This window comes from Diadema setosum, chromosome 11 (assembly GCF_964275005.1).
Source record: "Diadema setosum chromosome 11, eeDiaSeto1, whole genome shotgun sequence".
Taxonomy (NCBI): domain Eukaryota; kingdom Metazoa; phylum Echinodermata; class Echinoidea; order Diadematoida; family Diadematidae; genus Diadema; species Diadema setosum.
The window spans coordinates 21,224,631-21,248,629 of record NC_092695.1 but is presented as its reverse complement, the minus strand read 5'-3'; the positions used below and the strand labels follow the sequence as shown (position 1 = coordinate 21,248,629).

Genomic DNA, 23,999 nt, shown 5'->3' with positions numbered 1-23,999 from the left:
TAGCGTGGTTGTGTATTCATGTACATGTACAGTACATCAGTATGCATGTGTGTTTGTGTGTGTGTGCACTACATAATGTACATGTCGTATGCCGTTAGTGTATGGTGAGTGCTCATCGCGAAATCGGGCACCCCGCTTAAAGGGGCCGTGTTTGCTACTCCCAACCTGTCCCGATTATGCGATGAATACTGTATAAAGAATTGGAGTAGTGAAGCCCTGCACATTACTGAATCCTTAAATGTTCACCATGGGCATCACTGCTGCTGACATGTTCACCCCTTTACATTACTACCTCTGCCAAGGAAGGAGGTAGGGAGGGCTTATGTTTTCATCAGCATTGGTTTGTTTGTTAGTTTGTTTGTTTGTTCATGTGCAAAATAACTAAAAAATTGTGAATGGATTCAGATGAAACTTACAAGAAAGGTTTAGAATGACACAAGGAACGGATGATTAAATTTTGGTAGTGATCTGAGAATTTTTATGGATTTTATGAAGGATTTTCAATATTTTGGCAGGTAAGGTCAATGAACTTGTGAGTTCAAGCTGTGCAGTTTTTGAGGTTTGCATGTGTGCACTGAAGTTTCTGCTAGGGCGATGCGCGCTGAGCAGCTGGAACTTGGTGACATAACAGAGGGCTTCTATATTGAGAAATCAGGTGAATTTCAGCATGCATACATTATATCTTCTTCTTTTTTGTAACATCAACCCAGTTCTAGCAATAATGACAAAGATGCAAATACCTGGTAACCACAAGATGGGTGGACATTCACTTCGAACTAAAATGAATTGAGTATTGGCAGTAAAGTAAAGCATTCATTTTTTGCAGTTGGAACAGAGAGAGCGAGTCATGCCTAGTGGGGCAGTAAGGGAAAATAATCATTTTGCTCTGCTTGTGCACCATTTTGGCTGGCTGCTAATGATGCATCATGATTCCCGAGTTGCCTGTGATGTGTTCCCTGGAGTTGTATCAATTTTGTTTTTTTCCTCTGTGCAGTGGATATAACCAAGGAGGTTTAAGAGATGGAGTTCCAACTGGCTGTAGTTATTCAAACAGCTGCCATTTTTCTATCGATGCACAAAAGAATTCCACAGGTGCACTTGTGCCTTTGATGTTCAGGGTTCCATGCCGCCGTCTTTTTGAGCAATCTGAAGATTCATTTCAAACTCTAACATTATATCATCTGTATTCTGCTTGTTTATTTGTCAAATAGAATGAATGGTCACTTAATGATAAAGCATATGAAACAAAAGTAAATCCCGTCCAAGATTATGTGCACAAATGTAAACCTGAGCTTTGTGTTGTGAAAATATTGAAACTGTACCCTCACTACAAAGCTGATTTTATCATCTTTCCACTTTTTATCACTTCCGACAAATGAAACTGATATGGTATAATTTTTTAGTATAGTTCTTTATGCATTTATATGTTAGATTAGTGTAAAGTCATGTAAAAACAAGTAATTTTGATTTTTATTTAATCAATTTTTGAAAAATTTTTATTCGCACAACCCCATGTCTGTACTATTATATGTGCAGCTTGTTTTCTAAGAAGGGACGGCGAAAAGCAATTACCATCATAAAGACATATCTTCCTTTGAGAGTGACGAGTCATGATGCTATGACATATGAATCAATTGTCTTCCTATCTGCGAGGCAGCTCCAGTTTAGCACATACTTCAAATATTTCTGAGTGGCGGCATGAAACATGGTATCAAAAGGCGTTTTCACATCAGCCCGATAAAAATCCAAGCTCGAAATATTTTCCGCGATTGCAAATTAGAGCGCCATTTTATTTCTTATTCACATCAGCCCGAAGAGGGGTAGCTCGAATAGTTAAAAATTTTAAAATAGCTAATTCGACAGCTGATTATGTGCAAACAGCATCAGTAATGTGTGTGCCCTCTCAAAAATTCCTCATGATTTGTCTGCAGTTTGCCTCGATCGATCGGGTCACACACGCTAGGCATGATGGATTCATCGTGCTAATTTCTCGAGTCGTTTGCACATTATCAAATAGCGCGCTACTATCCCGCTATTTCAGAAATTTCCCGAGTTGGAGTCGAGAAATTTTCTCGATCAGAGCGATACAATTAGCGCGCTGATTTGTGTGCACATTATCAAATAGCGCGCTATTTCGCTGTCGGGAAAATTTCCAAGTCAGAAAATAGCGCGCTATTTTGAAACATCGGGCTAATGTGAAAACGCTTATTGGGAATGAGACTGTTGTTTCTCTATTTCTCAAACCTCCTTTATATAACTGGGCATTGGTTGAAAGGGTATATTACCACCTGTGTACAATAGCAGCTCCTTTCAGTGAAATTTGTGTGTGTGGTTGTGTGTGTGTGTGTGTGTGTGTGTGTACATCACTTTTTTTATTTTGATATTGATGCACTCACAGGGATTTAGGATGGAGGATAAGTGAAGATTTTAGCTTCATGTATAGTGATGAAGTTCTCAAGTCGATACAACAGCAGCTTAGTAGCTCTGATAATGATACTGACTGTGTATGTATACGTGTATGTTGAGATACTGTAGGTAGTGATCATAATGGTTATGATTATTCATTATCGTCGATTGTATCTTTTCCACCCAAAGCACTAAAGTCCACATAAAAGCACTTACTGACATGAATGAAAACATAGCTGCAAAATAGAAGATTTAAAAACAAAAATAATGATGGTTGGAGAGCCCTACTGAGAACATGCCAAATGTAGACATTTCCGCTAAAAAGAAAGGTCCAACTGTGAACATGCATGATTCAAAAATATAGAAAATAGTTATGTGATGTTGAAATAAGAGCGGCTATTCTCTAGCATCATATACATGGCAGCCCTGTCTCCTCTGAAATGAGGGACATTTGCATGTAATGCACATCACATCATACCCTAAAAAAAAAGTGGGGTTTATACTTGTTCAAAGAAGTGCTGGTATTCTTTTTTTTTTTTCACTTTTATTCACAAGTGCATTTAGAGAGGAAATGTTGATGGTCAGGATGATGATAATGTGTGAGACTCAAGTGGATGGCATTATTCTGATGGTATAATTTAAAATCTGCCCAGTTCTTGATCAAACAAATCGATCTGAATGTATAGCTTTGCATATTAAATAAGAAGACATATATTGCACATATGCTCAGCTGACAGCCAGACAGAAGAGCTTTATCACAATTTTTTGATGGTATTCAGTTGTTGGTATTGTGTTGGAGAGCTCGATCACCTCTACATTATGGTTTCAGGTTTGAATTATTCCATTGTCATTTTCACTAAAACAACATGGGCACTATTTTACCTTACGTTTGCAACAATGCTTTTAAATCTACCCATTTTTGATTGAATAAACTTTTTATTTCATGAAAATTGATTGTTTTGTTTTTATTAAAGCACAAATCTTGAAATGCTCTCAAATGTTCATTGTGATTGGTTATGAATTTTGAAAACATTCTTATTCCTCATTCTAATCACTATACATTCTGAAACACTGTATCCAGTATAACAGATTTATAGATGTTCAAATGCAAAAGTCTTAAAAATAATCTGGAGGTTTCCTTTAAGGTGCAGCTATTGCGTGGAGTACTTGGTATCTCATTTCCACATTGGCGAACAAGACTCGTGTTTGCATTGCTGACGGCACTTTGAAGTGGACTCATTTTGCCATGGGCTAGTGTTTGTCTTGATAGCAGCACATTTCAGTTTGGGGATCGGGTAGTGAGGTTGAAGGAGGTTTGGCACACTCCATGCTGCGTGCTCAGTGCAGTGCAACGCCCCCTTGGCCTTCTTCAACATACCAAATCTGTTTATGCCACAAACAGTGTATTTAATGAGCCTATTTTTTTGCGAATCGCAACTTCCCAAAAATTTCGTGAGTCGTTCAATTTGCAATTGTGGGGTACAGCAGATATCAAGAACCTTGTTCATACTCCATGAACTGTGTACCGGTACATGCATGCATTAATGTTGCATGCATGTCGGGATTTGAGTTAATATTTCCATATGTTTTGTTAAATATGCGAATAGCACACGACACTGGAAATTTGCAAAAATAAAAACCTCATGAAAAATATGGCATATACAGTACAATTGTTGCATGGTGTTGTGCTGTCAACAATGCAGCAGAACTTTTGTAGTTTTTTCTTTAGGAGTTGCTTGATTTTGCTGTTAGCACAAGGGTATTAGGAAATTCAAGCAAAAGAGGGGCAGCAGAATACAGCAGTTTTGCTAAAAATCAAATGAAATCAGAAACTGTGTTGTTATTGTTGTTATTATTTGAGTTTATTTGGCATTTATCATTCCAAAATAAGAATATCTATGCCAGATCATTTCTAAATCATTTCAAATTCCAAATAAATAATTTCTTCAAACATTGTTATTATTATTATTATTATTATTATTATTATTATTATTATTATTATTATTATTATTATTATTATTATTATTATTATTACTATTATTATTATTATTATTATTATTATTATTATCATTGTCATCATTATTATTATCATTATTATTATTGTTAATTCAAAAATAATCTATACATAAAAACACTGAGTAACAGTCCCCTTCACTAGCCTCAAACTTTGTCCCGTGTCATAGTCTCTTTCCATTGCACATCTTTTATATTTTGTTCATAAATGTTTGCCTGTTGATGTCTGCTTCAACTCTGTGATTGAATTGTAAAATTGGTTAAACATATTTATCTCTCGGAATTTCCGGGAAGATATTTCTGCATTGTCATAGATGACGTACAGACAAACACTAGCTTTGCAACCCACATCTGAACCGTATTGCGCAAATAAGGAAGTGCACTGTCCTTTGTTAGTTTTTTTTTCTCTTTTATCTTATGTTCCAAGTTTTTGCCTCTAGATCTGGGTCGACCACATATCACAATTTTCTCTTCTCTCCCCTTGTCTCTCCATCAGCCTTGAAACAATAGAAGAGACTCATTTTGTAAATTGCATCTGTATTTTGGGATAGATTGTCGAAAATATCCTTGGCATCACAGTCATTTCCAGAAGATTATTCATTGTTTGGATTTCTGATGGGATATATCACCCTGATGTTACGCTGAATTCTATAGAAACAGAAAAAAAAAGTCAGTGAAAATGTTTGGGGAAAAAATGGGACAAGTAAGAAAAAAAAAGTTATGATAGCAAAAGTTTAGAGAGTATGACATTTATTGGCAACTCAGTGTTGTCTAGGTGTTGAGCAGCTCTCTACTCAATTTGTACACAAAAATTCACTAGTGTTCATTTTTCTCCCTAGGAAAATTTTCTTCACACCTGTTCTTGGTATATGATTAGAGTAATAATATATTTTTTCATTTCCTCCTTTAATACCAGGACGATTCTTTCTGTGCCCAAATATTAGAGAATTATGAAAATTAGTGAAATTTTGTGTACACAAACACAAAAGAGCACTGCTCAAAGGCTAGATTACACAGAATTGCCTATTTGTCTCTTACTTTCTAAAAAAAAATCATTTTTTTTTGTGTGTGTGTCTGTTTTTTTCTCCAAAATTTTCATTGATTTATTTTTGTGATTTTTGTAATTTCTATACAAAGTGATGCAACATGAGGATGAATTTTCCCTTTAAAGACATTATCTGGGGGGACTCCAGGCAGTAAATACAAAGAATGACCTTGACATAATGCACTCCAACTGTCATCTGTCTTTTGAGTGGCTCTTCTGTATGCTCTAGTACTTTTAACTAAACAAACAAGCACATAACCCCATGAAAATAATTTATCTTTCGCCATCAAATTTCATGTGGGAGGACTGTCGAGTGATGGAAATTGATGAAGAGTGTTCAATATGTTTCTCTTCATTTATACTGTAATTTCTTCTTCTCAATGAAGTAAATTGGAATGTGAATATGAAACCTTTCAGAATCCAGGTTCAGAGATCTTTATGTGAGCTACGCTATCTATGTCGGGAAGATTATGTTCCCTACTAAATTTATGACAGTATAGTGTTGCTTTGGATGGGTTTCAAAATTGATGATCTCAGTAAATATTTTATTTGAGTTATGCCATTGTTTAGCATGGTTGCAATTTGTGAAATGTGTCCTGACTTCAAATAGTCTGTTTCTCCTGTGGAAGAGAGGGGAGAAAATAAAAACTCTTTGAATCTACCTTTTGTTTTTGTGTTTGTAGTAGAATCTTAAAAGTCACAACATTTCAGAGATTCGGGCGCTGATGCAATGATGGTGAGATGACTGGTCAAACAAAGCTACCACTCTTCCCCATCACTCTCTCTATCTACTGTAAAACGAGGAATGTTCGCATGCATTTTAATTTCGCGAATTTTGCGAGTGCAAAGATTCACAAAATTAAAATGCACATGAAAGTTCTTGTCTACACTGCATGCATTGAATGCCAATGGTGATTCGCGAAAATTTCATGCCGCGAAAAAAGGCCGTCGACTCTAATTCGCGAAAAATTCATGCCGCGAATATATCATGTTTTACAGTATATTTTTTCTCTTTCTCCCTGGAATGATTTCCCTCACAGTGCCCTCTCTCAAATAGGTTGAGGGCGCTGTATAGTACTCTTGACCACTTCCCTGGAGTGTTGTGAATCCAGAGTACCGCTGGCGCTGCGCTGCTGCTGCGAGGGGATTGTCCGTTGGCTGACTGACCCCTTCCTCAAGATCTCTTATTGAGGATGTGTCAGAAGTGTCCTTCATGGCATACTTTCCTGCCTCTTGTCCAACAGAGAATGAAAACATGGTGCAATGTGTCCTTGGACTTGCACAAACCCCGACTCTCTGAGCAGGAAAATATGGATGCACACCGGCTTTTGATTCGATGCATGCAAGTTGAATGCCTCACACAAAGGTAGTTTGTCATCAGAATTGCCTCTGTGTTTGTACATCACTCACATTCTTTCGAGAAGAAAATGAGGACAGTAAGATATTTTTGTAGCATGCATGAATTGAAAACATGCATGTCTTTACTGGGTTGCCATTCTTCGAGGAAGCTGGTTATACAGTATGTCCCAAAAAGAAATTACAATCTGATTTTTGCATTGATGACTCCCAATTTGATTAAAATGTCTGAATGCTATTTCAGGATCTTAAAATATAACATCTAGATATATTTTGCAGAAAACCCCATTCAATTTGGTGAAGCGGTCACAGAGAAATGTGGATTGTTATAAAGCATGTCATGGGTCTGATTCTCCCATGTTTAGCACTTGGATGCTCCTGGAACTGCATTTAATGTGTAAACACAATGGACAGAACTTTGAGGGAAGGGATTCCTGATATGCTCTACAAAACTCCTAATTTCTCTTTGACCATTGAAGCAAATCAGATGGGATTTTCTGTAGATGTGAATAATGAGTTATAGTTTCATACCCTGAAATTGTATGTGGATTGATTCACTGTTTTTTAAGTTATCGTTGCGGAGGGTCCCGTTGTAATTTTTTTTTTTGACATGCGGTAGAGGGGTGCTGAACATACCCTTCATAATTTCACACCTTTCACACTCAGCTTAGCGGCCTATTCAAATGAAAAATAGTTTCAAACACTGCAAGTCAGCTTTATTGCCCACTAGGTAAACATATATATATATATATATATATATTTTGCTTCTGTTGTAATCTTCTTCTTCTGCTTTTCTGTTTCAAGTCAGCTTTGTGGCCTACTAGTTAAACAGATATAGCTTTTTTTCTTCTGTTGTAAACTTCTTCTTCTTTTCATCCTGAGGCCAGCTTTCTCGCCCCAACTATAAATAAACAGATACACATATAGCTACAAATGCATCTGCTTCTGTTGTAAACTTCTTCTTTTCTTTCTCAAGCCAGCTTTGTTGCCGCACTAGGTAAACAGATATAGCTTTTTGCTTCTGTTGTAAACTTCTTCTTTTTTACTTCCTGAAGCCAGCCTTGTCGCCCCCACTAAGTAGGCAGACATAGCTTTCTGCTTCTGTTGTAAACTTCTTCTTTACTTTCTCAAGCCAGCTTTGATGCCCCCACTAGCTAAACAGATTTAGCTTTTTGCTTCTGTTTTAAACTTATTCTTCTTTTCTTTTCAAACGGAGGCACATGCGCCCACACCATTTTTTCTTTTTATCTATTTTAAAAAAAAAAAGGGGTGCGTGCCCGGTGCGCTCCTCCCTCCCCCCCCCCCCCCCATCCACCAGAGACGCCACTGCTCCTACCCCGTGTAATGACTCTGGAGTAGCTTTTTAACCCCTGTAGACCCACAAGCATTCCATCATCACAAGATTATGAGGTCAGACACCTTGGTGCTCCTCGATTTTTCAGTCGTCGCTCGTTCATCAGAATCCAGATCAATCCTGGGGATGACGATTTGTAGCAATTGCCTCGTTCCTTCATTTGTCAGCTTCCAGGGCATAGACAGTCAAAAGGGCCATTGATCCCTGAGCTTGCCATTCTGCCTTTAGGGAGAAAACAGTGACAGCAAATAGAGAGGTTGACAGGTGTTAGATTAGTGGTAGTCAATGCCCCAGTCTGAAGCTCAATATCATGTGCTACCTCACAAGTAAAGTTGTGATGTTACAAATACTTGCAGGTGTTTTGTTTGTTTTTCCTTATTAACCCATTGAGAATGAGTCCCAAGTAAACTCGGGCAAGTGTTTATGGGAAATGTTTGTTGTCGCAAAATCAAACTGTCCTCAACGGGTTAAAGAGACATCAGAAAACAAAGTATAAAGTTAAAGTTGTAGGATGAGAATCTCTCTTGGGGTAAACATCTGAATTTGAGAGCACCATCCACCCCCTCCCTATCCCTCCTTCCTCACTCGAGGGTGAGGTTAAATAGCATTGTGATGAATGGGGTAATGCATCTTTTCCGATGGGTAAGCATCATCCCCTTGATCACCCTACTGGGGGAAAGTAGGGATATGGAGAAGAATCAATATATGATTCATAGCCACACATTTAAATGCCTGGAAACACCAATAATTTTTATGCCCCCTCCAAAAATGTTATGCTTCCACTAAATGAAGGGGGCTTGGTCTGTTAGAGATGTTGTGGATTGAATTACTCCATAAAACCTGAAAATTTTCAAATTTCTGTGTATGTCTTGGTAGGTGAGTGCTTGTTTCTTTGGATATGCAGTTCTAGATGGTTTAGTGTAATGCCGAAATACTTGATTTTGTGTGAAGTGATTTGCACAGGTCAAAACCAGCCGCTGCTCAGAGCCCTGCTTTAAATGGCAGAAAAGCTTGTTTCCCAAAGCCTTCCGAGTAAATGGGGACCATTGCATTAGCTTATGAGATTTGAATGACTGTGCTTGGTCAGCCATTCTGTTAATACGGTGTAGCTGGAGTCATCTTGTCTCCAGTGACCGTCAACCAGGGTAAATTAGTCTGAATGAATGACAGCAGCACATGTATGCATAATACCTGTTCTTCTGATTGAGTGCCACTTTTGAAATAAACATGCTGCCCTTTAGGTACTGTCATTTCCACTGGAGTTTGCACATGACAGATGCAGTTCTAGTAAGTGAAGGGACAATCAGCATTTGTACATTTTCTTATTTTCATGGGAGCAGTTCAATCAGCCAGCCATATTTTTGTGCACCATGTACTGTTGACCTTCTATTGTAACTTGGGAATATAAGAAATGTTACTTTCGATGTGCTGAAAAAATGATTTAGCTTTCACATGGAAAGAGAGAGAGAGAGAGAAAAAAAAAACCAACAACACCTTTCTACTAAAATTTCCCAAGGGAAGAAGAAACAAGTTCAGAAAAGTGGCTGCTTGAATGTTGATGAACAATCATTGTAGGCCATTTTATTTTTATGCCTCCGCCACGAAGTGGTGCCGGAGGCATTATGTTTTCGGGTTGTCCGTCCGTCCGTCCGTCCGTCCGTCCGTCCTTCCGTCCGTCCGTCCTTCCGTCCGTCCGTCCTTCCGTCCGTCCGTCCGTCCTTCCGTCCGTCCGTAATGAATTTTGTGGACAAGGTAACTATCAAAACCCGTTGAGGTATCCTAATGAAACTTGGCATGTATGTGTATTAGGGGGTGAAGTTGTGCCTATCAACTTTTGGGTGCACATGCTCAAGGTCAAAGGTCAAAAGGTCAAGGTCAAATACATAAAATTTCACTATTTCCACCATATCTATTGAATGCCTGAAGATATTTTCTTGAAACTTAGTGTATACATGTATTACCCAATTAAGATTCTCTGGTGAAAGTTTGGGTCATGAGGTCTAAGGTCAAAGGTCAAAAGGTCAGGGTCAAATACATAAAATTTCACTATTTCCACCATATCTATTGAATGCCTGAAGATATTTTCTTGAAACTTAGTGTATACATGTATTACCCAATTAAGATTCTCTGGTGAAAGTTTGGGTCATGAGGTCAAAGGTCAAAAGGTCAAGTAAAAATATTAAAACTTTTTTTTCTCTCCATACCTTGGAAAATTGTTCAAGGTATCTTCATGGAACATAGTATATACATATACTGACTGGAAGTGATTATCTAGAGAATGTAGGGTTCATGGGGTCAAAGGTCAGGGGTCAAAGGTCAAGTGCAACACTTCAAAATTTTATTATTTCCCTCCTATCATGCAATGCCAGCAGGGTTATTTTTTTTTACACTTGGTGTATGCATACATGTGTAACCTAATAGAAATTCTCTTGAAAGTTTTTTTTTCTTCTTTTTTTTGCCTCAAAGGTCGAAAGGTCAAAGATCAAGTGAAAGTGCTGATCTAACTTTTTTCTCCATATCTCGGAAGTGAATCAAGTTATCTTGAAACTTAGTACATATTATGCATGTTCTACCTGAAAGTGATTATCTTATGAATTTTAGGGTCAAGGGCCAGATGAAAATGGTAACAATTTACTATTCAATTCAGAAATTGCACTTTTTCTCCACACCTGTACCTTGAAAATTACTCAATGCCTAAATGTATGAATGGGTCAAAGTCGAGTTAAAGTCCTTAAATCCCTAGATACATGCTCTCTTATTCATCCAATTAAACCTAGGTCAAGGAAGGTGAACATTCAACACATTTGTGACAAACTTGTCATTTCAATATTTTGCCAATTTTGTGAAAATGTAATCACACATTGTCCACATGTACTGTCTAGACCTATTGGAAAAATCATGCATTATGGCGGAGGCATACCAGTCGCCAAAGCGACACTTCTAGTTCTTTGTTTGAGTGTTAGTTTTTCAAATGACTGCTGCACCAAATGGTTGCTATCAAATGCTCCATTGCAGTTTTCTTGTTTGCTTTGTGAAATTGCACATTCCACCTTATGACTAGCTATCATATGAAGTAGATCTGAAGTAGATATGAGAGTTGAGGGAAATTGCCTTGATCCAAGCTGGGGCTTGTATCATACTCTGCTATTGGAGTTTCCTTTTCAGTGCTTTTTTAGCTCACCTGAGCCAAAGGCTCAAGTGAGCTATTGCGATCACCCTTCGTCTGGCGTCCGTCGTGCGTCGTGCATCGTCCGTCGTGCATAAACTTTTTACATTTTCATCTTCTTCTTGAAAACCCCAAGACCGGTTTTCATCAAACTTGGCAGGTAGCATTCCTAGGGGGTTAGGAACTCAATTTGTTAAAATGGGCACCATGCCCCACCCAGGGGGCCCCCAGGGGGCCCCCAGGGGGCCCCCAGGGGGGCCCAAACCCCCCAAAATTAAGGAATCTGTAAAAATCTTCTTCTCTAGAACCAGAAGTGATATAGCTAAGTTAATACTATGAGTTAGTACATTGATGACTGTAGTTTCAAGTTTGTTCATGGCAGAATCAGGGGTGCCCCCCTTGGGACCCAGGGGAGGGGTCCTAATGGGGCCTAAATTATACATTTTCATCTTCTTCTTGAGAACCCCATGACCAATTTTCACCAAACTTGGCAGGTAGCATCCCTAGGGGGTTAGGATCTCAATTTGTTAAAATGGGCACCATGCCCCACCCAGGGGCCCCAGGGGGGCCCAAACCCCCCAAAATGAAGGAATCTTTAAAAATCTTTTCTAGAATCAGAAATTATAGAGCTAAGATAATACTATGAGTGAGTACATTAATGACTGTAGTTTCAAGTTTGTTCATAGCAGATCCAGGGGTGCCCCTCTTGGGGGCAGGGTTGGGAAGGTCCAAATGGGGACCTGAATTGTACATTTTCATCTTCTTCCTGAAAACCTCATGATGGATTTTCGTCATACTTGGCAGGTAGCATCCCTAGGGGGTCAGGATCTCAATTTATCAAAATGGGCACCATGCCCCACCCAGAGGGCCCCAGGGGGCCCCAATCCCCCCAAATTAAGGAATCTTAAAAAATTTAGGCCCTTATTGTACATCGTACATTTTCATCTTCTACTTGAGAATGCCTGGTCAAATTTTAGTAGAGCTGTGAATAATTTAGATTAGTGACTGCGTGAAAGGTGAACTTGCGATACTCAGGTGAGCGCTAGACCCGCGGGTCTCTTGTTTATTAAAAAGTCCAAGCATGTCCAGAGTCCAGATGCAAAATGTTAGTGATTTTCATTGGAAGGAGTTGCAGGCATCCCAGTCGACTTGTCTGACGGAATCGGGTTGCTCTTCCACACATCTGTGCTTTTACCAAAAAATATAAGAGTGGTGCCACATCATCATTTAACTACCATTTTAGTCTGGGGTGTTGTAGTGCTCCTACACCTGTATTGCAGTGGACATCAGGGAGAACTGTAATATTGTGGACAGCCTCTTGCTTACCCCCCTCCCCCCCCCCCCCCCCCACACACTTAATTAGCTAATTTGCGTGGGTGTAATGACCACTAACCCATTTTTTTCCTACTGGTCCAACTTGTCTGTCAGACCAGTAGGTACTCAGTTTTTCCATTTTTTACTGGTCCTGGACCATCGGACCAGTGCCAGTGTGCAGCGTTGCTTAAAGCTGGGGATGAGTTTCTCCTCCAAACCCTCCTGATCAAGCAGAAGCCGCTGCATTTGAAAGTCCAAAGTCACAGTCAACAAGCATCACGTAGGTGATCCTGTAAAAGGGAGTTGGAGAGAAAGAAAGGGAAAAAAAGAAAATGGGAAGAAAGTTATTTGTTTTTCCCAGTGAAGAAACTTGGGGTCGATAGGGTGTAGTATCCTTATGATCCTCACATGAAGTCAGTGACAAAGGGGCACTCTGCATATCAAGTCCAAATCATTCATTCATTGCACACAGGACTTGTTCCTCTGGTATAAATCCAGACTCCTCTTTTAGATCATTTTGTATGGCTAGAGAGAGTGAGAAATAGAAAAAAAAAAAGAAATACTCAAAGCACATGGGTCCCCATGGCTACATAAGATTGGCCCCAAAACCTGAATGTCCCAGTTTTGTGGCGTTTTGGAGTTGTTCTTTCTTTCTTTCTTTCTTTTTCTTTTTGCCCGGCCCACTGGAGTATCATGTGGGATGCGATTACTGTCAATGGTAGTGTGAAGAAAGAGACAGCGGTATTAAATCAGCACACTATCTATTCCCGGGTCGTCGACTTGAAATTGACTCTTCATAACGCAGCGCAATGATTGATGCTATGAGCGTGAGGTTTGGGAATCATTTTGTAACAGTGAGAGAGTGAGAAAGAGAGTGATAGAGATCATGTAACAGTTTAGTAATAGGATACTTCTCACTCACAAATTGTATTCGAAATTTCTTGACGTATAAGTTTGATATTTAAAGTGGCATTACTGTACTGTCTGTCAGGAAAATGATAAGAAAAAGAGAGTCTGAAGATCATACATTCACAGTCCTCAAAAAAAAAAATCACAAAAATTGATTGTCAAAAACCATCAATTTTGGATGTCAAAAACCATCAATTTTGGATGTGTGTGAACAGAATTGTTGAACTATGATGGTGGAGAATGTGTACCACAAATGAAATGATGCTTCAAACGCAGTCAGATGTATAATCATAGTCCCATGCGGGTTATTTCACAGTCAGTGCTGATGTCATGCATCTCACATTTCATCTCTCGCACGTTTCAATGTGTCACAGGGGACTCGTGAACATAAAACCACGTTTCATGATTTCTCAAGTGGTCATACTGTTGCACACCAAGAGAATGTGTCTTTTTCTTCTTTTGAATGAGTGTTCAATGCTCTTTAAGTGCCTTTCATGCTGACCCAGTGGGAGTCTTGATCATGTGACCCCTCTTATAGAGCCATTTAACACCTGATGATGAAGTGATCCCATTTTTAGTTCAAATTTGACTATCCTGTGTGAACCAAGCTTCTCTTACAGGGCTTAGTTGCTACTGACAATGAGAAGCCTAGCCAGCTTTGAATTTCTTGCACCTTCATTGTCACTGCATTCCACTGTTGTGCAAAAACCTGTTCAGTGTAAATTTCGACTGGTGATGATTATTTGTGGGGGGGGGGGGAAGGCAAAACAAAAGGTTTGCTTTAACTCTTCAGGTGCGTCCTACCAATACTATGATTGTTGTAAGTTTACAGGGAGGGGAAAAATTGTTTCAACTTCTAGATCCTGTATGATTTTGGGTGTATGTGTGTGTGTTTTTTTTTTCCTTCTTCTTTTCAGACAAACAGGGTTTGACATCAGCGGTGGCCAGGGGCCACTAAAGATTGGTGTCAGGCCAACAAATTTATCTTTTTGGTGGCCCAATCAGGCATCTAAGATTCAAAATGGATTGTTACTTTTGCTTTTATTTCGGGCCACTACATATCTTTTTTTTTGGGGGGGGGGGGGAGGGAACTAAAATTTCACATTAAAAAATTTTAGTGGTCCGAACAGGTCACTAGAGAAAAAAAAATCAAGCCCTGCCTTGACCATTACATTAACTCTTTGTGATTGATTTAATGCAAACGCCACAGTTCAAATTGACCCAAATGAGTGACCAGTGTAATGTTTTCATGGACTGTTTTGTAGCCATTTGTGCTATATTATAGGACTTGTAAGTACATATGTACCACTGGTACTCAGACACCAAAAGAATTGACTGCACCTTGTGGTAGGAGGATATCAAAATCTGTCTTTATCATTGAAACTTTGTTCATGCAGTTTTGTTCAGTAATTAATTGATGTTTATGTTTGGCTATCAGAATGGGACTGAAGTCTATATGGAATGGCTAAATAATGAGATGAGTGTCCAGAGGAAATGTGGCAGTATGTAGTAACGCATAATATGGTAAGGAAGTTGTACATGATTGTTCAAATGGTAATTAATTATCAGCAAATTCTGTGGATGGAAACAACTTTACAATGGCAATATCCCTGTTATGACGGTTACAGCTCGTTATTCCGAAGACTCTTTAGTCCAAAGATTCGTTATTCCGAAGGTTCGTTATTACGTATTTCATTTTCAGATTAACGAATCTCCGGAATAACGAACGTTTGGAATAACGCCACAAATGTTCGGATTCGGACGAACCCTTTTTCATTTTCGGATTAACGAACCTCTAGGTATAGGGAATTTGAATAACGAACCTTCGGAATAGCACCCGTTATGAGTGGCTTCTGTCATTTATACGATTTAATTATTTGATCTCCTCACGTTGGGAGTGTCCCTACAGTTAACAATTTTGTGAAAGTGAATTCAGCAGTATGTAGATCCCGTTTTATTTTTTCCTAAAAACCCCACCATCAGTTGTTTTTTTTTTTTGTTTGTTGACAATAGCATTCTTATGATATTTAGTAATTTTTCTATAGTATTGGAAATAAGGTATGTATCTCAAATGAAAGTAAGGTTTGGTTTCTGAAATGTAATTTACTACACTTAAAATTTTTGTTATAACCAAACTATGGTCTTTGCCTGACACTTGTTCTATTTTCTTTAAGCATACATCAATATCTTGCTGCTGTTTGTGTGTATGTTTGATTTGTCATTTTGTTTTGTTTTCATCTGCAGAGGTTAGTAGCCCCAGATGTATACATTCGTGTAATGTTCCCATGTATTCCCTTAATAGACACGAGCAGCTGTCTCTCTAGCACTAATCTGTAAGTGTGCATGGTATGGCTGTGATTGCCACATCTCTGATTTACTCACGATTCGTAAAGAGCAGTTTCACACCTTTCTGGCTCTCCAGCAACATTCAATATGACAGATTGCTCCCCTGAATGTGACTAATTTTTACCAGATGTGTGAAACCACCTATTGATGTTCCAGCTTTCTTTCTCCTTTTTTTATCCAGTTATCTGTGAATAAAAGACCTGTTAGAGGAGACATAGTGTTCTATTGGGATTTGAATTTTATTGTTAATGCCTCACCTTTACAACTGAGTGGTGGAGCATTTTGACACAACAATGGTTTTTATTTTGTTTTTATTTTTTTTTAAATGAATACAGTTGAGTTCAATCCAACAAGAATTTTTTTTATTTTTTTGAGGTCTCGGACAAAGGCATGGAAAATAATGAGTAATGTGGATGTGAATTGATATTGTTTTTGCTAAAATTCTCAGGGCCCTGTTTTATGAAGAGTTACAATTGATTATACAGTTGATTTCTGTCATAAATCTAAGGCAGCCTATGTGTTAAGGGAATTTACAATCGATTATATGTTTGGATAAAACAGGGGCCCAGAGCTGCCAAGTCTGCCTGATGCTCCATAAGGCTTGCTGAAAGATTACATGTCTCTTCATTGACCTGGCAAAGGAGTATTGAACATCTTAACTGATTTGGGGAACTACTTTTTATTTATTTATTCATTTATTTTTTTTTTTTTTTTGCCATTTGCAAGAGATATAACATGCAGACATCTTCCTGGTTTGCTCAGTGGAATCTTCCCTGATTTTGATGCATGCACACATTTAGCAGCTCTACTTCATGCACCTGTTCTGCACACCTGTTCCACACACCTTTTTGTACCACACTTTTATGTACGCCGAACTGTGATAAACACGCGGCTCAGAAGCCGGGCCGTGGCCTTACAGGTGGCGAGAGAAGTGCAATCTGTGGTTTGCGGCGTGCAATGTGAGGGGGTCTTAGAAATAGGGGAGAAATCTCTTTGCGATTTGTGCAAATTTATGCATAAGGGCTATAGCATGACAGTTGCATGCTTACCTTAACATTCTACTGGCTTTGCTGTTTCAAGCTTCAAACCAACTGTCCACAGAGTTGGGATATGGCTGTGAAAGGGGTGGTTCTTAATTCTATCAGATTTAGCCATAATTCAGAGGAAATATTTAAAGTCTACATGGAACTTGATAGTGATACTGTGTTGAATAAATCCGGGAAGTTATTAGGGTATTTTTTTTCCTCAAATTTCTTATCATTTATACTTCAGGATTGAAAAGAGTAATTAATGTTAGTGTCTCACCTCATTAAAAAAAGAAGAAATAGCATTTAACCATCTTGTGCGCATTTTGGCATAATTTTTGATTGTCAAGTTTAGCACTTGATGTGAAATATTTGGATAAATTAATTGGCTATTGCATACAGCATATTTAGTAGCATTGTATAATCAATAAAGAAGATAAATTTCTACTGATTTTGTTTTCTCGTCATGTTCACTGTTACTAAATATAGCTGCTGGTAATATCAAAAGAGACATCAAACTGCTGCTTGCTAGGCTTGATATGACATGACTTTAATAGGAATGATGCGTGCATTTCAACAGAAGTGCTGTCTATGTGATGAAAATTGTATATGTTTCATTGTCTAGTATTGGTATATCGGTAAGGGTTTTGTGTCTGAACAGGGGGCGAGGCTCTAAAGGTCACAGCAGGCTTAAACCACAAGCTCTCAGTAGTCGTTGTGTGCAAATTGGCCATTAGCAATTATGCTCTGTTGGAATGTCTCTCGTATCATCAAATATCCATGACCAACCCACAAGATTTTAATAGGAATGATGCATGCATTTCAACAGAAGTGCTGTCTACATTATGAAAAATGTTATACATTTCATTGTCTAGTTTTGGTATATCGGTAAAGTGTTTTGTGCCTGAACAGGGGGTGAATGCTCTAAAGGTCGCAGCAGGAGTAGACCACAAGCTCTCAGCAATAGCAATCGTGCGCTGTGGAGTTGTCCCTTGTATCATCAAATATCCATGACTTACCCACAAGATTTCTTGTGGGTAGGAGCGGTACATTCATTCGAAGAATCTGAAATCAGTAAAAACTTTGAGAGCATCAACATAAACTCTAACTTTGTATGTTTAACTCCCTAAGGGCCCTACGGGCATCAAATTTATTAATTAGCTAATTCCAGATTAACTTGAATAGAAGCAATGAGGACCTAGTCGAGCTAGCCTAGATTCTTAAAGTAAAGTCAACTCATTGTGTACCTTATTATGCAACACCTAAAAAGATTCTAGCTATCCACTTGGTCAATTTCTCATCATGTGACATGCAGCTAAAAGTACCATTGCATGTTATTAAATTGTTATGCAATATCTTTTTCAAGCAAAAATGGATATTGCATGGCTGACATCACCAATTCATATTGCCTCTCGAGTACACAGTAACACGACAATTGCTTCTGCGAAAATTGCTTGTGATGGGGTTTCAGGTTATGGTTACTGTGAGGATTAAGATTAGGATTAGGGTTAGGGTTATATTCGTGGGTAGAATTCATGTTTGGCGCTGCCTGCAGATATTTCATGAGAGCAGTTGTCACAGAAGGAAATGTCATGGAACCCTGTTAAACTGATACCGCTAATCAACTTGTCGTTTTTGCACCATTGCATACCTCTAATGATATCATAACAAACATACCTTTGTTGCATGCACTCAATCAGCTACAAGAGTCCATACAATCACTCATTTTACTGTCGCCAACTTCAAGTGACTGTTTTTATGTATGACTGCATGTACTGTGTCACTAGTGTAAGACACACCAGGGGTAAGTTCCATGAAAGTCTTATGAGAGACTTTTCGCTCATAAGAAACACTAATATGAGACTTTTTGAAATGAATTTCACTTCTCTTTGAAAGTCTCACATACACGATAGCCACATATGAGCGGCTTTGACCATTTTGAGATTTATGTGACGACTTTTATGTGACGACTTCATGACATGTACTCCGGGTTATCAGAGAATGGAACCTGGGTTATCAGAGAGTGGAACCTACGGATGTATGTAGTATATTGCATCAGCCAATTCCCCAACCCCCTCCCCCTACAAAGATAGCGTCTTTTCATGAGGATCACGTCAGAGTATGTGGTGGTCTCTATATTTCATTGCTGCCAGGCAAGAGGTCCTGGGGACATTGTACTTTCTAGGCTTGAAGAAGAAGAGATAAAAGATGGATGAGGAAAATTGTAAGAAAGATTAGAAAATGCAGAAAATGGAAGGAAAAGAGAGGGGAGAGGGAGAGAATGCACATACCTTTTACCAAGAAGTAGCTGTAATTTTCAAGCCTGTTTTTGTACTGCTGTGCCCAAGAAACCATCAGCCTTCATAAAAGTTTGAAAAGCTACCTCTGTGTCAGAGACCATGTGTGAAAAGAAACCATGAGTTCAGTGTTAATGGTGACTATGGCTCCAGCTAAACTTTGATGTGGATGCCCTGAATAATGGTCTTTGGATGTCAATGCCTGTATCCAAAAACCTTTTAAATAGGCAGATGCAGAGAACTAATTGACATGACCTACCAAGGAAGAATATTCTTTGACGTTCCTAAAAAAGAGGATCAGAGAGATGTGCAAAAAAGCAATGACACAAACATGATGGTTGAAAGAAAGAAATCTGTAGGAAGAGAAGGAAGAAGATGAAGAAGAAGAAGAAGAAAGGGGAAAAAAGAGGAAATGAAAAATCAAGTAGATGAAAAGTGTAAAAAAAAATTGAAGACAAAGATGTTTTCTTTGCTTCTGTCATTTTTACCAGTGACATTTTGCAGTCAAACTTCAAGCAATGCACAGATAATGTTTTAAGTTGTTTTTTTTTTCTTCTTTCTTATATGTGGATTCCATTATTTGTATTGTAGCCTCAATGCAATCCTTTAAGATTTATCTTTGTGGAAACAAAATGAATATTGTGCAAATCATGATATTTGAATAAGGATAAATTATTTTGGAAACTGTGTGCGTTTTTAAAAAGTACAAAGAAATTAAGCTTTGTATACGTGTACTTTGTGGTATGGACATTTTACTCGCCTTGGAAGGGGGAGTTAATACCACGGTATCCAAAATCAACAAATCCAGAAAATTAATTTAATAAGACACTTGATGTCGGTGGTTGTAGGGAGGCTTTGATTTTCTTTTTCATTTTTCATTTTTTTGTTTTGTTTTGCTTTTTGCTCTTAATTTTTGTTCATTTTCTTGGGACTTGCTTGTGTGAAATTCACCATGAGCTGTGGTTACCAAAATTATTCACTTTGTGCAAGTGAATTCCTTCAGTGTGTGCAAACATTTTCAGTTGCATACAAATTTTATTTTCACAAAAGAAGGACAATAAAAAAAGTGTCGTGATCATCCTTTCATGAATTTGAAGATGACATGTTGTGGACAAGTGTTCTCATTAATGCCTTCAAATTTCGAAAAGGAATCCTACAAGGTGATAGTTCCTGCAGTTTTAACCCGTTGAGGACGGTTTGATTTTGCTACAACACGCATTTCCCATAGACGCTTGCCCGAGTATACTCGGGACTCGTCCTCAAAGGGTTAAGAATGTCAAGATGAAAATTTGGAAGAAGGATTATAGCCCAAAGATGTTTTTGCCTCTCTTGCATCAGCCCTGTAATCAGATGACTCATGTTTGCTAGTCTTCACAGAATTGATCACTCTTTTCCTTTGCATTCTTAGAATTCATTGTATACTATAGATTGTGTGAGACTGAGATTCCAAATTCAAACAAGAAAAAATTTGAAATTCATTGTGGATTATATCATTATACTGTATATAAGACTGAGAATCCAAATTCATACAAGAAAAAAAATGTTGATATTGTACGTATACTGTATGTAATGTGAGACTGAGAATCAAAATTCAAATGAGAAAAAAATTGTTATTGGATTTCCTTTTTTTTTTTAGATTTCTAGAGTGAGAATGCAAACAACAGAAGGCAAAATGAAGTTGGTCAAATGTTCCATTACCATTTTAACTGATTGTCTTTGGTTGACTGATTTTGACATGAAAAATTAGCTGGCTTTGTCATGGCAGTCTGTGACTTTTTCACTTTAATTGATGAAGTTTGTTGACTGGTTGTTGAGTGCATTTTTAAACACTTTGACAAGTCTGGCAGAAGATGAAGTAGTGTCAAACCTGTATTATATGCAGACCTCCCAACCATTCTTAATTTGGAGGAAAGAATGTGAATATAAACCATTCCCAGTTCTTGTTTAAAAGAAGTAATTTCCTTTTTTATGATGACGATGATTTTACTGCATACTCCTATGCTAATTGCTCTTTGTTTCCTACTTTTGAGCCAAATTATCTTTTTTTTTTCATTCAGAAATTGGAGGACTGTATATGCTATGTTCACCAAACAGTTCATGCAACCACTTCCTCATGGCATCATGGTGTATATTATATGTACAAGATCACTGTAGTGCAGCGAGGAGTTCATGGGAGGTTGACGCACTCCCAATTAGATTAGTGGAGAAAACTAAGGGGTGTATTCTGATGGATGATTGATGGCCAATTGGCAGTGACAACAGGATTAGAAACTTAATTAAACCAGTTATATTCCTAAATCCAAATGTTTTTTATCCCATATTAACTAAATTCCCCACCCCATCCTCCTTTTAGAGGTCTAGTGCAATGCAGAGACAGTGTAGAGTATTGACCCAAAGAGCAGATCTCTTAAATATTTGAAGTGTATTGAAAAAGTCAACTCTGATTGAAGTTTTCATGTCTGTCACAATTTCCATGGATTTTAGAATACAAGTAATTAAAGGGGACCTCCAGAAGGTTTTTAGACTTTTATATTTGAACAACTACAAGTTATACTGAGTACAGAGTTTCAGAATTTTAGTGACTTGGATGAGGAATAATAATGTTTTCAAGATTTATAACAAAGTGCAATGAAAAAGGATAATGACGTGGCAGCTTTACCATAAGAATGCATGAGTTGGGACTCAAGGAAGCAGAACAAAAGAAGAAGGCATGCATAGATTCTACACAGGTGAACTTGTTAAGCAAGCAATATTGTAATGGAATTACACGGCTACATTTCTGAAATATGTGAGAGTCCCATGTCATCAACACTGTTCAGTGTAATTTGTTTAAGATTTTCAGATTATTGGTTTCTCTGCTCAAAGACCAACTTAAATTCCAAAAGTTTATACATTGATTTATGTACTACTTGATGTGAAATTATGAAAATCGTCTGGAATGCTCCCTTAAGAACTTTCCATGTCTTGCTTGTATATTGACATGTAGGGTTTAGCTTGTTTTATGTTATAGGATTGTACTTTTTTGTTTTGCATGAATAAAGTGCATACTTCATAATATTGTCTACTGCAGTTTGAGTTTTCTCTTTGTTAATTTTCAGCATATAGTGCTATATCATATTATATATGACATTTATTTCTTGCTTGATCTATTCAGTTTATGTAGTCAGTCTTTCATATTAAATGTGAATTTCTTTGCATAGGATTTTGATATCATGAGCAATGTCATCATTTTCTCTCCCTCTTTACCCCTGACTCTCCTTTCTTCTCCTTGTCTCTCTTTCTACTCATCCTTCCCACACCCCCTCTCTCATTTCTCTCTTATTTGCCTTCATTCTCTTTCTCAACTTCTCAACCCACCCTTTCTTTTTTTCACTCTGTCTCCCTTTCTGCTAATCCATCTCTCACTTCATCTCATATCCTTCTCTCTTATAAATCTCATTCTCTTTCTCTAACTCTTCTAACCTTGTCTCTCATTCTGTCTCATGGCATCCTCTCTTTTATTCTCAAATTCTGTCTATTTCTGTCTTAGATTTTTTTTCTCCTTCATTTTTTCCTTTCTGTCATTCTTTCTCTTCTCACATCCTTTCCACCCTCCCAACCTTTTACCACATCATCATCCACTCCCACAGATTGGATGTGACCGCAGCAATCAGCTGATCGGCATCTGCCGGGGGCGCGGCCTGGAGGGTTTCGTCTGCGACTCTCTCTGCCTCCCGGTTCGGGACCGGTCTGTCGATGCCTGCATTTGCATCGCTGTCATTCATCATCTATCCACCATGGTAAAGAACACATTGCGACTCTGTTTTCGAAGATGGGATGATTTTTTTTTTTTTTAATGAAAGGAACATGGGTTGTTGTTCATTTCATTCAAGGGGGGGGGGGGGGGTAAAGTCTGTGCAAAGTCATTTGAGTGAGCAACACACCCTCTAGTTTTCAATCAGTGTTGTTTGTTTCCTGGAAAGACAAAATCTGATGACTACACATCTGACACAGGGAGAAGGAAATAGAATACACATAGCTATGGGGCATCATACTGTGAAATAATTTGATAGTCCTGTTTTATCCAGCTATGATGATAAAACCATACCGTATGAGAGAGGACATCTCTTTGGAGGGAAAGTTTTCTGAGTATTTCATGATCACCTCACTGTACATTTTTGGGTTGTGATTTTTTTTTTCTCAGAAGTTGGGACATTTCAAATGCAAACACAACCACAGGTGCATGCCTGCAGGACAGAACATGTTTATTTTGGGGATCATTTGCATTTTCTAGCCAAAGGTCACCCCTGCTGAATTCACTTCTGTAATTTAATGGTATTTTTACTGTGAGGTTGTTCAAGTATACATTTTGAAGGCAACAATTATGCAAAGTTACATTCTGTAGAAAATGCCTTTAAGCATGCTGAAGTGCTCTGTCAGCTTTGATTACTTGACTCCGAAGTATCTGGAATTGTCCGTATCGAAGTTGTGGCAGAGGACGATAGATGGTTTTGTTGCTCCTCATTCTGTCATAAGTGACCATCAAATGAGCAGCCAGTGATTTGCCGAAGGACTCCCATGAATAACTGGAGCAATTTACTTTCCTCTCACGAAGGCACTTTGACGTGCATGTGTCAGAATTTGAAGGTGTCATGCCAAATATGAGGCAGTAGTTATAACTGGAAGACAACCTGTTGACTTATGTGTGTTTTGTGTATCCATCTTTTTGATTAACCTTATCATTAAAGGCTCTGTCTCAAGTAAATATCAAACATTACTCCAAATAGGT

General features: G+C 38.2%; 1 protein-coding gene across 1 annotated transcript in view; it reads left to right on the top strand.

Annotated features, from left to right (window-relative positions):
* The window catches only part of LOC140235352 (tRNA (carboxymethyluridine(34)-5-O)-methyltransferase ALKBH8-like), a 53,211-nt gene that overhangs the window by 27,813 nt on the left and 1,399 nt on the right, over nt 1-23,999 (top strand). Inside the window, exon 11 of the mRNA XM_072315380.1 lies at nt 22,861-23,010. Coding sequence (XP_072171481.1) covers nt 22,861-23,010 — 150 coding nt within the window. The remainder of the gene's footprint in view (nt 1-22,860; nt 23,011-23,999) is intronic.